Consider the following 15371-nt stretch of genomic DNA (forward strand, 5'->3'; position numbering starts at 1 on the left):
AGCTCCCTCCTGCCTTTGGTTATGCTGGCAAAAATAAACCCTGGAATTGGGAACAAGCAGCCCCATGATGAGTCTCCAGCATATTAAAACACTTAACTTCAGTAGCAGTCTGTAAAATCTGCAAGCAACTACCATCTGGAAATAACCAAAACAAGTGAGTCAGGAATTATTTGCTTTCTGTGGAACTTTGAAATCAGTCTGCCACACAGGGCTATAATCCAGATTAATTTACATATAACTTCTCTTTATCTCCACTAAATCATATTGCTATTTTAAGAAATATGGCCTTTCCTAAATCAGATTTGTGTGTGGTTTTCTTCCTACAATTACACTAAGTTGAACTCTGGATACTCTGTGTGCCATTCTTCTTTATATATGCTCAAAGTAAGCCTATCCCATTCTTTTACTTTGAACACACCCATCTATGGCAAAACTGGACATAAACATAAGCAATTTATTAATTTAAATTTTGCTCTCCTGCATAGAAGACAGTACTTTTTACTAACCTGAAGTAATCAGCAAGATTGACTGAGTTTTCACCACAGCCACAGCAGTTTTTCCATGTAGGCATTCAAATTTTCATTTGTAACCTATTAACTTCATTAATTCCTCATTTTATGTTTCTAACAGTAATGCAAAGGTATAAATCACCTCTAAATTGCTGGTGAGAGGCTGACTTGAAATTGAGAAATCAGCAGGTTTTCTGTTTAAAAGTTTGAATTTACTTGAAAGTGAAATTTTAAATTTAAAATTTGACATGTTACACTTAAACAGCACGGTTGAATTCATGTCTAGGGCCCTGGACAACTATCCATCCATGCATTCCTGTTCCAGTTCCAGTGTTGAGAATATTGTTCCTGTTATTCTCTTGATGGAGTGAAGTGGTTTTGGTCTCCTTTGGGCTGCATAACGTGGGTCAGCCCAAAGCACCCTCACAGGCTATTTGAACTGACCTGGCTGAGGTGAGAGTCACATTAAGGAGGCAAATGCAGCCCCCAGGGCTGAGCTCCAAGCAATGATATTTGCAGAGGGGCATTAACCTGCAGCAGGATGGGAGCTGATGGACAAGTCTGGAAGGTGATGCTGTGGCCAAAGGATCAGGATTCCAGGGGCTGACCTGCCAACTCTGTTTTGCTCAGCCTGTAACACAGCACAGCCCTGTCTACATCCCCAAAGGATCAAGCACTGCACCCCACGTTCCTCAGCAGCGCTGAGCCTCCAGCACCTCCTTCCCTCTGAGCACCAGGAGCCCCACGCTGCTGGCTCCACTCACTCCTGACAAACACCCCAGCAGCTCCCACAACCACCTGGGTCCACCACCAGCTGCCCCAGCTCTTCCATGCCAGGCCCTCTGGCAGACCAAGCATGCAGAGCTAAAGGAGCTCCTCCTCCCAGCCCAGGAGAAATGATCAAACCAGCCAAAACCACAACTACAACTGCACTGGGGAATACTTGAAATGCACCTTTTTCATGTTTTCCCAAACACAGGGAAACACAACCAATAGACAACACATTCCTTTTGAAAGCCTCTGAAATGCTGTCTGCAAGCAGCCAGGACACAGCCCGGACAGGCTGGTGGGAGGGGGCATGGTGGTGTTAGGGGACCATGAAACTGAGACTGAAAAGCCCTTACAAGCTCAGGCCATGAGGCTCCAGCTGCACAAAAGCCCTTTCACACAAGAGCTTTGCCAGGGGGGCACTTGGGAGAGAACCACAGATCATGTCTGTGTTCCATGGGAGAGCTGGGGTGGTTTCCCTGTGCTGGGATCACAATGCAGCCTCAGCAGGGGCTGCCCAGAGAGGAGATACTCAAACACACAGATACCTGAGCTGGTCTGAGCCCTGAGGAACCTGATCTAGCAGGAAGCTTCACTAAAGACTTCCAGAGGTCTCTTCCAACCTGAATTATTCTGTGCTCTGACTGCATGGCTGGATGAGATGTGGTGTGAATCATCTCCCCCTCCGATGGGAGCGAGGTCTGGCTGCAAGCAGGGGGTGGCAATGTCTGGTCCAGTCCCCTGTGCTCTGGTCACTGCTGAGAGCAGCACTGAGCAGATGTGCCCTGCTGGGCATCTGCAGATCAGGAGCAGCCAGAGTGAGCAAACTGTGGCAGGATGTTAATGCCTCTGTCTGTCCATCACAACATGTTTGATGTGCTGCCTCCCTTATGGAAAAGTTATGTTAAAAGCTAGCAGTGTAGTTTGACTAAACACTGAGATTTAAAAGGAACATATGCACACATAGGAAAAAAAGCCCAGAACCATCAGATGTAAATTTCAAGCCTGAACTACCTCACAATGTTTATTTTTAACATAGACCATTCAGTTACAATTTTGCACTTATGACAAAGTGATTATTTAAGTATCTTTCCTCCATTCTGGCCATCTGAAAATACCACAGGCAATTACAAGTTTGGGTAACCTCTGCTGTGAGTTAAATGTTTTGTTTTTTTTTAAAACCAAGATCAATTGTAACTGTGATAAGACAAGCCTGGGCTCGTGAACTGTTACAAATTCACTTCTGTAGCTGCCCAGATTTCAAAACATGAAAAAGAAAAGAAATTGACATCTTCTAAAAGAGATGGAGTAGCTCACTGCAGAGGTAGGCAACAAATCCACCCAAGAGCAAGGCCAGCTCCTGCATCTGCAGTGTGTTATCCTCCTCCCACCCAGCCCAAGCCTACAGAGCACACCAACCACACAGGAATCCCACTGTGAAGGAAAAACTGCTGAATACACATTTTATAAACAGATTCCAGTGGGGAGCTAGAGCAACACACAGTGAAGGCAATCTTCTCTGAACCTCAATATTCTCCAGTCCATTAATGACCACAAACAGTGATTTCCCTAAGAACAGTCCAGCATCTCCCATCACTAAATGACTTTAAATTAAAGGCAGACATGAACAGCCAGCTTTGCCCTTGCTGCCCAGGGCAGTCTCTGCAAGGCTGGGTGTGAAAGGCAGTACTTGCCACAGTAGGTGTAGATGAGTTTGGAGTCGATGAAGCGGACTTTGAGGTTGTGCAGGACAGCAGGCTCGTGCAAGTAGCTCAGGGCTGTCAGGTCGTTCTCACCAACCAGGATGTCAGGGTTCCTCAGGGGGGGCAGCTCCTTGGTCTTGGGGTCAAGGCTGTACTCTAGGTCCTGCAAACCACAAGGACAGCTCAGAGAGCTGCTGGCCAGCTCCCCTCACCCAGCTCCTCCAACCAAAACACAACAAGGTGAAAAACCACAAGGCACAATTTCTGTTCTCTAGTGACTTGACTTAGCAGTTGTTTCTCCAAAAATGTCATTTAAAATTTCCCAGAAGGGTTTTCTATCTGTACAACTGTATAGAGACATTACCTTCTTAGACTATTACTTAAGCGAACCCCATGCTTTGGCTGCATTATCTTTTTATTAAATAAACCTAAATACACTATATCATAAATCTAACCAGCTTTTTCCCTATTGTTTTCCTCTTGAGTGGAACAGGCAGAGGAAGAAGATTTTCACCAATCTATCATAGTCAGCTTCCTACACAGTAACACAACATGGGAATGTTGGCAGAACACCATGAAGAACACAAACACTGAAAGAAATGCTGCTTAGAACTTTTTTCAGATATAAATTAATCTCTAATACAGATGTTCTAATTGCATCTGTCTCGAGATCTAAAATCACTTTATTCACCTGCTATTTCCATGAAAAAAAACCAACTCAAATGAGCTGTACATGGACATGTCATCATTTCTCAACACAGCACACAGCATCTTCCTTTGTAATGCCCTTAATCCTTGCCTTTTTTATCTTTATTAATTTTCTGCTGGTTATGTTCAACTTAAAAGCCACAGTTATTTCCCTGCAACACTGTTCTCCTAGCAACCCCGTCTCCCTGGAACAGCAAACCAGGGCTATATGTTTAATGGCAAAAGTAGAAAAAGATGATGCAACTGAGCATAACAGGCAGTGGATAAAAGCAACTGCTTTTTAATTTATTTTAAAAACAAGGCAGAATTGATTGATTTTTGTAACTAAACAGTAAAATTTATCACACCAAAAAATGCTGCAGAAAGTGAGTGGACAAAGCCAACTGCACACACCTAAATACAGATATATTGTGACAGCAGAGCTTCCTGCAATAGAAAGGTCAAGGCTGAGAACAAGAACTATCAGCTTACAAACCATACACAGACTTACCTTGCCCTCTTCCAGTCGAAGCTGAAGGACTTTATCTCCAGGTTTATAATCTTTGAGGAGTTCTGCTGACTTCCACACCTCCTCTGGATCAGGGATCCAGACCCTGGCATACTGCAGAACAAAAACAACAGCAAAAGATTGGTGAGCTTTGGCTGAACTATAGTTAAATCATTGAAATGAATGACACTAAAAATATTTTTGTGTTTTTTAAATACATGTTTAACAGACAACGCCTTAAGCAAGAGGCAAGTTAATTAGTACATCTGAGATGAATAACTTGTTCTATTGATAAATGGCTGCCAAACATAATTTTATTGCCTACACAGAGAGAAAAAGGCATTTTCCATGCAGAAGGTATTCCAAGATACACATTGAATGCTGAAAATCTACAAAGTAAAAAAAAAAAAAAATAAACCAGCATTTCCAGAAAGATCAAAAATTTGACTATCCAAAAAGATTACTTGGAGTAACTCTTAAGTAGGTTCTAAATGCATTTGTAGCATAATATTATAGAACCATTTTTGTCCTCTTTTTCCCCAAAGAGAATACTTTGGCCCATCTGTGTTAATTTAGGCAAAGCTGCCTGATCAAGTGTTAAAAGCTCTTCCTTTGTAGTTACAAACATGGCTAGATTAAAATTTATTATATTCAGAATGCCAAAAGAAAAAAACCTGAAAGATTTGGTTGAAATGGCCTCCCGATATAAGGAAAAAACCCAACAACAAAGCAGATTCCTATTAATGACCATTTTCATACAAACTTTATTCACAAAAGCGACACAGTGCAAACACATTATTTGTTTTCAAAACCAGCAAGCATATTCATACTTTTCAAAGAGTGAAGATACAATTGGTACCTCATATTCAAGAATCAATTAAAGATGTATGGAAAACTGGAAACCAGCTGGTCACTTACAGAGTCCCATGAACATGCAAATACACACACAGGAACACAGCTCTTGAGTAGGATAAGGAAAAGGCTGAGACATTTTTAATATGTTCAGGTTCCTGAAGCAATGCCCCTGCTATGCCTGGAGAGCACTGAGCTCACACCACAGCCACACCTGAGCAAACCAAGCAGCTTCTTGGCTCTGGAGGTGCACACATTGCAAAACACTCTCAGTCCACTAACTTATTTCAAAATAACTATGTTTTAATAACTATATTTGTCAAAGCATTTGATGGCAGAGAAAACTGCATTTGGTCATGCAGCTTCACCACCTAATCTTACACAACTTCTTTATGGACAGCTTCCTCTGCCTCAAAGAGGGCTTTCCCCCCCTTATTAACCCAGTTTTCCCACTACAGAAAAATAGAAACTGCTTGTTTCTGTTAGTATTTCAGAAAATGCTAGGCATTTTCTGAAAAACTTGATGAAAAATTTCATATTGCTTTCTTATTGCAAGAGAGGGCATGATAAAATGTATTGAGCAGCAGGACTATGATATCAGGGCGTCCCCCACACGGCAAACATTCAGAAGGAGGAACAATTGTCATATTAAAAGAATTTATACTAAAAATACATTTCATAATAAAAAGTATAATAGAAATATTATATTTAATCTATATTTTTAAAATAAAAATTATATCTATATTTTATATATAATGTCATATATTATGATTATTTATTAATAAAATAGTCAATATAATTATATCATATGTTTTCTATATTATATATAAAATTATAGTTACATTTTATAATTAAAAACTTACACTATATTACATTAATATTATATACTATATTACATTAATACTATATTAAAACTATGCTAAGGAAAAACCTGTGACTGTCTCCAGACAGACTCAGCTTTGAGTGATTGATTAATCACTCAAAACAACTTTCACCTGTGTCCAATTAACAAATCTCTTTGGGTAAATATCTCCATAACACACTTCACGTGTGCAAAAACAGGAGCAGAGAATACAGATCAGAATTGTTTTCTCTTCTCTCTGTGTTTCTCACTGGCTTCCCAGGAAAAACCCTTGGGAAGTTGTGCCTGCTGACTTCAGGAAACAACTTGTTTCCCAAACCCGTGATGATCCTCAGGAACACTGCACATGGGGAATTAACAACAGCCTAAACCAATGGTTTTACCCTCAGCACATGGCAAAGCAGTGCCTTCAGCCCCAGAGCTCCTGCACAGCTTGTGCCCACACACATAAACCAAGAGAAAGGAGAAAGAATGAAATAAATAAATAACAGCTCACTTTCATCATTCCCATTACAGAGTATATCATGCTCCCACACCTGGCCTTTCTCCATCACCACTGGGTGTTACTGCCAGCCCTAAGAATCCACTTTATACAAAGACAAGGAGCTTTGCTCTTTGTAGTCAATTTGTGCTTGTGTGGCTTATTTTTTTTCTTTGAGTTTTGTTAGTTTCATACGTATTTGCTAATGTTCTCAGTGCAGAAGTGCTACATTACTTTATTAATTATATAATCTTTTCCCTACTCCCCAGGAGATAAATGATTTGAAAAACAGAAGATGCCCAAAACAATTACTCAGAGTGGGCTGCTGCCAGTCACAGAGCACTGTGTAACCACAAGGAGCACACAGCAGAAGGCAGGGTTTGGGCACTTGGGCAAGCTGCTTTCAGCCCTTCTGGATCCCCAATCCACAAGGCAAGGAACTCTGGGGTGAAATGAAGGCTTGTGCTAACAAGTGTCTGTGCAATGCAAGCACAAACCCACAAACTGCAAGTCCAAAATTAAACAGGACTTGACAGTACAGGTGCCATATTAAAGTCAAGTAGCAGCCTAAGGAACAGTTTCCTTTCCACTTGGTTTGAAACAAAAGACACTTTATAAAACTTCAGAAATCATACTCATGGTTTCATATAATAGTAATTTCAAATCACAATTTCAAATCCTAAAATCAATAATTCATAAGATCCATATATTCAAACATAGCACAATACACCTGTTCTCAGAATTATTTTATTAAAAAAAAAACAAAACACCAAAACAAAAAGCCAAAATCCAAAACCCTGTCAGAAATCAGGTAAGTTTTTCAGTTTAACAAAAATGCTCCAGCCTCAGACACAGCTGAAGACTGAATGCATTCCACACTGTGACCAGGTTCCATCCCCAAGATGCAGCACCCCCCAGTATTTCTGATAGGATAGGATATTTCTGATAGGATAGGATATTTCTGATAGGATAGGATATTTCTGATAGGATATTCCTTCCAAGGAATTAACAGAAAGCAAAGTCAATGTGGAAGAGGAAAGCATTTAAATGCTGTCTAGCAGAAGGAATAAGCAGGCTGGATTCCTTTAGGCTACACAAAGCAGAGTTTCCTGACCTAAGGAAGGCAGCAGCCTGACAGACAAATGCTGATAACCTGAAGCACCAAATGCTGGGTAGCAGCTCCTAACTCTGCAATCTGTGGCAGCATGGAACAGGCATCTTTAATTTATCCAGCTAAAACTGTACATCTAGAGAAGGGAAGGAGAAAGCAGAAAACAGATCACCATAGAAACTGAGCCACTACAGACAGCAGAACCCTCCATGACACAGCCCTACAGATACTGCAGCCATCCTATGAGCACCAGGCTGCAGCTTTTCATCTCCAGCACCAGTGCCTAGCCCTAAATCCCTGCCAAAGAAAACACCTGGTAAAAGGAATGGGTGGGAGGAAAGAGAGAGATGTTCCTAATTATAAGTACTGAATCATTTCTCAACATTCTCACCTCATTAACTGAGCAGAATGTTTTGCAAAATCAGATTTTCATGCTTTTATATAATCAGTTGATACAAAAATTCCATTGCTGCCTGGCCTTTACTGGGATCCAACCCTACAGAGGAAAACAAAGCACCAACACTGGTGGAAACAGGACCAAGGGCCTCTCTTGGGAAATAACTTACTCTGATATCTGCTATTCATCCCTCTTTACTTACTAGTATATAAAAATAGGGTTTATGACAACATCAGGATGAGACTAAAATAAGATAAAATTCCAGAGCCACTGATTTACAAATCAGCCTTCTAAAAAGGGAAGGAAATTCTAGTTTAAAAATGACTATGCTGTCTAAAATTCTAGCACTGAAATGACAATATAAATTACAGCAAGAATCAGATGAATTTCAGTTCAATCATCCTAATTATGATCCATGAATACATTACTCTTCATGGGAGTTCAAGGCAAATTTTGCACCACCAAAATAAAACTTCTGACAGGGGAGATACAAGTATGACTTACTGCAGGAAAGAGCATGAAATAAAATTTTAGATAAATAATGCTTTGACCTTTCATGTCAGGCCAAGTTTACCAATGGTGTCACTTGCACCTTATATTTCAGTACTGATTTGGCTCAAATAAATGAGATTTGCTATTCTCCTTCAGTGGGGGTGATTGGACTGCACTGGAGGGGCAGGATGGGAGAGGCTGGGGAGCACACAGCACCTTACACCATCCTCCCACCCCACAGCAAAGAGCATCTCCAGGACACCTCTGAGCCCCAACCAGTCTGAAAGTCACAATAAAACACAAGGGATACCAAGGAGATGGCCAGGAGAAAAATAAATAATTAAATGCATAATGACAGGACTATTTCAGATCTCAGTTTCCTGCCCAGACTCTCTTCCAGCCTCAGCACACCAACATAAAGAAACAGCACCTCCAAAATTCCCTGCAAGTGTGGAGTGCCGTACTTGGCTCAAGGAGGGATAAGCTGGGCAACAGTTTACAGACACCTATACAGCAACTCTGAAAGAGTTCGCAGCAGAAAACAAACACAGAAGATTTCACATCTCTGGTGGGTCAGGAGGTTGGCTGGATTACTACAACTTTGCATAATAAGAAAATATAATAAAAAATCACAGTATTCTGTCATACCTCGTGATTTCATCTTAGATCACATGAAGAAATCAGCAGACTACAACAATCATCTATCAAATGAGACCATCTGACTCACAAAGCCTCTCTCCTGAGCTATTAACCTCTTGAAGCACTAATTGCCATTGCTGACAGAACAGAATTAGCAATGCAGGCAGCTCAGCAGTCTCAGCAGCAGGCAAATAGTTCTGTACTGCCATTGCACAACCACAAAAGGAGGAGATACAGCTATCTTCCCAGCTCAACTGCTCTGTGCCTAACAGCTGGAAGAGTTCATTAAATGAGCTACATCCTAGAAGGAAAAAGGAAATTTCAGCTCAGAGAAAGCTGTCCCAAGTCTCTCAGCAGGACCTACACATACAAGGGAACTGCTATGATTTTCACTCCAGCAGGGATCATATCTTTTTTTATTTACAGACAGCCCCAAAAACCACAGTCTTTCACATGCTCACCATGAAAAGAAATAGGAGGGACATTCCCCACTCCCTTTCAAGGAGGACCTCGGGTCTGGGCAGGAATAAAGCAGCTCATTTATGTCTGGATCAGAGACACCATCAATCCTGGCAGCACTGGCTGAAGGAGCCAGTGGAACAGCAACAGCTGGTCAAAGTCAAAGCCAAATTTCACCAAAATTATTAAATGTGAACTTGCTGCTGACTGAACAGGGCGACCTGGAGAGAGCAGGCTGCACTGCTAGGCTGGGAAAAGAAGTGTCTCTGCTAGTAAGGGGCAGAAAAACAGAGCACAAAACCATCAAAGCTGACACTGCAGAAGTGTTGAACTGATCTTTGCAAAATGCAAAGTTATTACAAAAGGATTTCTTGGGATTTCCTTGGCTGGGGTTGCTTTGGAAACACAATTTGATGCTATTAGAACAATTTCCTTTCAGCTTGATATTTTCCCCTATGCTTGGTTCACAGTGTCACCACCAAAGGTAATAATACTGAGCCTAGAAATACTTGAAAAGCAAAGTTTACTTTTTATAAGCTCTACACAAGCAGATCAACAGGCACACACAAGTCTTGACTTAGCCAGTCTGGATCTCCTACAAAGATATCAGGATCACTCACACAGGGGGCAGTCCTGCTTCTCCCACTGCTGCAACCACTGAAATTTGTGCCACCCATCCTGTGATCCATGGGCAGCCCCAGGGACACCCTACACTGCTATCACAGCGCTGCTGCTGCACTCTGGAAAGTCAGACAGGACTTTATTCTCATAAAAATGCCAAGTAACCAGGGAGGATTGGAAAGTGGAGCATCCCCATGACATGTGGGCTGCTGCAAAACCTCTGACCAGCTCCTCTTAATTCTTCTTAGGGCCAGAGGGAAATGGAATCATTAATTTGGGGGAAAAAAAAGCCAAATAGAAATTATAGTTTTCTTAAAGGCAGTAGCACTCTTTGGGCATGGAGCACATTTTCTGTCTTGTTGCTCAGCAAGAGCCATTCACAAACCTGTCAGAGTTAGGGCCTGATATTTAAGGCCTGAATTAATTTGAAAATAAATTTATATCATGATACACAGTAGAGGAAATATAAGTGGCAATTAGTAATAGTGTTTTATCAACAATCCCACATAGTTAGCTGACCTCACAGAAAGGCCACAAGCCCTGTGCTATTCTATCTGATGGGAATTCCCTGGCCAGCCACAAGCAGAGCTCCCAAATCCAGGGGAATCCAGGGGACAGCAGTGACCAGGCTCTGAGCTACCCCCAGGATATCGCCCTATGAGTTTGCAAACCACTGATACTGGTGTGCAAACCTGGCTCACAGCTAAGGCACTGCATCCTTCCCCATGCACAAGGAAACTCCTGGAATCACAATGGGAAAAAATCTGTTGTACTTGAGAACTTCATTTACCCTGTAAATATCCCCTACATTTGAATCATAAGGCTATAAAACTCCCCTTCTTTCCTTCCTTTAAGCATTTTTACAAAGTATTCTTTGTATCTGGGGCCTGGGGGCTTGAAGCAACAAAAGCCACTTGTGTGTCCTTTGCCAAACTCGCCTTGACTGTACAAGGTACAGGCAAAAACCATCAGCATCCCACACAGATCCGCTGCAGCAAGGTCTGCACCATCTGCCACTGGAAAAACATTGATTTACATGGCTGGAACCTTACCTTGCTTCAAAAGGATGTAAAAAAAGCTAAACCCCAAACACAGGATATCTATGTACAGTGAAATTCAGAGAAAATTACCACCCTGCAAATCCACACCTTGGGCCTGACATCAAGGCCAAAAAATGTAGTTGTACTTTAAACTACCAGATCTATCAAGGAGAGTTCCATTGCAAGGTTGTAAGTGGTAAAATGGTCCTACAGAACATTTTTAAGGGGTTAAAACACATGAAATGTTTAAAAGTTCAGCATTTTCTACACCTTCAAGAACACAGTTTTCTACATTTGATGTAGAATTACTTGACTTTCTCTTCAAAATGTAGTACAGAGGGAGACAGATGTGGTCTGTAACCAGCCCTGCCCAGCTGCTCCATTCTCCATCAGTCATCAACAAATAACTCACCACAAACCCTCAGTGAAACAGCAGCACTGCTATCTTGCTCCATGCAGATGCTGTCCTTATTTAATTCAGTATATTTCTCCAAAAAAGAAAGCTCATTTAAAGTAAAGCAGGCTTAAAAATACACATTCACAGAAACAGCAGTGCTGAAGAAAATTTTGTGTTTGAAAGTGTTTTGATTTCTAGACCTGTCAAAGGAATGAATGCAGCTCAGAAGAATCTCCAGAAAAGATGGCACTAACAGTGAGATCAAACCCAGCAATGATCTGGGCACTGCTTGAGACACAAACCAGCTGAAAATCCACAATAAGAGCTGCAAAAACATGGAGCAGAAATGTGGCACCTATCTCAGACTGAGAGACAGGGAAATATTCTGACTCGTGAGATTTCATTTGGGGTCATACCCACACAGAGAAGCAAATGCTGTATTGCATTCCAATCCATACCACCAGAATGAAGGCAAACAAGGAATTATATGCTAGTGATTTCAAATATAAGTTAATTATAAGTCTGCTTTACAACTCACAATTCCTCCGACCTGAAAAACATGTTACAAGAATTGTACAAGAGTGGCCACAAGAAATTTAAGGACAAATGAAACAACTGCAGTTACCCTGGATATTCAGCTAGTGAGACTTGTTGCACTGAAGAAACCTCACTAGGAAAAAGATGCACGATTTCATGTTTATGTACTTACAGTGAGTGCTGCTCCAATATAAAAACTTTAAAATAGCCTACACCTAAGAGCACAAAAAGATATCCAACCCCATTGACTTCATGGGTGCCTAAACTTAAGATTCAATAACACAAACATTGTAAGGGCAAATAAAACAAGTGGCTGCAGGATTTTGTTTCAACATCAAGATGATGCAAGCCATAATAAAGACTTGACAGCATAAATGCAGAAACAGATATAACTTCCAAATTCAGCCCAGACTGAATACGTTGCTTCTGTATTTTCCATGCTGATTTCACAGGATGAAATGCTGATTTCACTTTGTCAAGTCCTCAGATGGACTGAAGACCTTCCAGAAGCTTTCTACAGTTATTTTCCCTGGAGTTTCTAGAGACCTCAGGAGGCAGAATCCCTGAGTCACTGCTCCCAGGGCTGCTCCAGAGGGAAGGGGCTGCTGCAGCTCCTGCTTCACACACACAGGAGGAGGAACCTCCATCCCTGCCCCTGCCCAGAGCCTTCTGCAGCACTGCCAGGGCTTTATCTGGGGCATCCAGAACTTCCTTATGCAGGGTGGGATAATAAAGGGCTGTACTGATCAGACAGATGCACTGCACTGTGCCACAGCACTGGAGTAACAAAAACTGACTGAGAAAGCAGCAGTGGGGCCATAGCTGCTCACCTAGCTCACAGAGGTGAAATAAGGCCACATTTTCTGCTACCTGTAAAACAGCTGGAGCATGGACAATTACTGACTTAGCTGCGAAAGTTTAAATTAAAAGTTAAAAATTAAATATATTTGAGAGTAGATTAAGGCTGTACTTTTCTGAGCGTCTTTTGGTAAAGTTGAGCTCAAGTTCAAAAGCATCATCTTGTTTTTACCTAATCCTAGCCCCCCAAAAAGCCACATTTGAAGTAAAACACCAAACTGATGGTTTAAAAAGCAAAGACTAACTGAATATTTTTTGTTAGGCCAACACAGAAGCCCCAGCTGAGATGCAGCTGCACCATTGAAACTAGTTCTCCTTGAATAACTCAAGCTAAGTCAGTAAAAGCTGTTTTACCCAGCTAACCCAGAGTGCAGCTGTCACCCAGACACCTTCCTGCCCTACTCCAGCAGCAAACTCACACCAGTGAAACACATCTAACGGAGCCACATTTAGTTCCACCAGTTTTTCATGGGAAATTAACAGTAATTTACAGCAAGTCCCCACAGAAGGAAACCAGAGTGGCCTGATAGGAATGACCTGGCAAGCTCAAACCCCAAACCAGCGAGCAGAGTCAAACCTCCCCCAGAGCTGCTGCTCCTCCACAGCACCTGGGGAAGCTGTGAAAGCAGAACTGGGGTCACAGAGCTGCTCTCCAAAGCGCCAGCAAGAGCAGCAGCCATTCCCTGCCCTCACCAGGGGCTGTGAGCACCCTGAGCCAGCAGGATGGGTATGGGAATCACCTCTGTGCTGCACACAGGGGAAACTGCACCCTGCCACACCAGCAAAGCAAACTTTCAAGCATATACCACATTTATATCCCACTGCTTCTCTACAAGTGTTCTCTCTCTTTGATTGTTTGCAAAAAGTTGAAATCAGCTTTACATTTCTGAGATGCGAGATTGTCACAGGGAAGAAGTGCACTCAGACATTAAATTCTAACAACTCCTAAAATTGCTTCTCCTCTTGCAAGATTTTTTCTAAGTGAGACCAAACAATAAATTTAATGTCTGGCATGTTTGAAACAGTCATGTATGTATCTCCAAGATCCTAAGTCCAAACTCAACTCCAATTCTCATTAATAAACTCTTATACTGTAATACTATAACTCTAGTAAGCACTTACATGCTTAGCTACACAGACCTATACACCTCTATGAAAACCAAGAAAACAACTGAACATATTCCACTTACTTTAACGTACATATAGTCTAAAACTTCTATTTCCATCCCATATCTCCTGTGACAGGAATTTCCAGCGCTTTCAGAGGCAGCTGGTGTTTCCTTTCCAGGCAAAGCAGGCTCAATCTCCATGGAACACATTTCCATCTCTCTTGTGTTGGTGTACACTCTCTCATAAGGCAACTTGAGAATCTCTCTCTGGTTTCCCCAGCAAAACAACTGAGGTCATCTGCTTTAAAGATACTAATGAATAACCCATGGAGTCTGCAGGGAGTAACGTGTGACAAGCCATGTTGGGGCAATGAATGCCCTCATTGTTAGACTGCCTCATAATATTTTTAGGTTATTTCTCCGGCTCTACAAAGCTCAAGAGTGTTGTCCTGTAAACCACACAGCAGTTGCAAAATTCTCTTGTCTTGTGATAATCAAATGGAAGAATTCAAGGACACCAGTGGTAATTGGAGCAAGAGTTTATGATTTTCATAGCCACGGGTATGTACATCATTCAAATGAGCAGTCCCTGTTTTTCCATCTTTAGGGCTGCCAAACTAGAAACATGGAGTTTACATCTACCCATACAGCACCCTGGAAAACAACATGACAAATCACATGGCAGCTGCCACAGACACAGAATGAGAGCCCTTCAAAGCAACGCTGCTTCAGCCCTCATTTGATCTCAGAGCCAGGGCTCTCATCAGCCACAGAGCAGCAGAGTCAGCTCTCAGCCTCCCCACTGCCTCCTGAGAGCTAAATAACCCAACAAGGCTCCTCTGCTAATGGCCAGGGCCAGTGAGCATCACCCTAACAGCCTCACCCACCTCCAGCCACACCTGAGGCAGGGCCAACAGGAAAAATTGAAGGCCTGATGAGCAGTGAGGGAAACGCAACAGCTTTCAGGATGCTCAGAAAGAAGCCACAACCTTCACCAACCAGCATGGAGCTGACAGACACAAAAACACAGCTGCATTCTGCACCCTGACTGACTCTGCTCCAGCTTAATCTTTAAAATGCTCCCTCAAACCATTCATGATCACGGGGACTTTAATTCTTATTTGTTTTTTGGTATTATGTTTGTACCTTCTTTTCCCTCAACATTCCAAGAAGCTTTATCCCAGCCTTGAGTACCTCCATAGCAGCATTATTATTATTCAGGGAAAGATCCTTCCATTATTCCTGGCTAACAGGCCAAAAAAACTAAATCCACACCACTGAAGAGGACAGAATATGTAAAACACAAAGATCTCTGTAAGTAATCCATTTGCACCTTCTTCA

General features: G+C 41.9%; 1 protein-coding gene across 3 annotated transcripts in view; it reads right to left on the reverse strand.

The window, feature by feature from the left end:
• The window catches only part of MYO5A (myosin VA), a 98848-nt gene that overhangs the window by 73198 nt on the left and 10279 nt on the right, over window positions 1-15371 (reverse strand). For all 3 annotated transcript variants that reach the window (XM_059482578.1, XM_059482576.1, XM_059482577.1), the window contains exons 2-3: window positions 4179-4289; window positions 2972-3143 (exon numbers count right to left, since the gene is read on the reverse strand). In XM_059482578.1, coding sequence (XP_059338561.1) covers window positions 2972-3143; window positions 4179-4289 — 283 coding nt within the window. The remainder of the gene's footprint in view (window positions 1-2971; window positions 3144-4178; window positions 4290-15371) is intronic.

Source organism: Ammospiza nelsoni, chromosome 14 (assembly GCF_027579445.1).
Source record: "Ammospiza nelsoni isolate bAmmNel1 chromosome 14, bAmmNel1.pri, whole genome shotgun sequence".
In the NCBI taxonomy this organism is placed as follows: Eukaryota; Metazoa; Chordata; class Aves; order Passeriformes; family Passerellidae; genus Ammospiza; species Ammospiza nelsoni.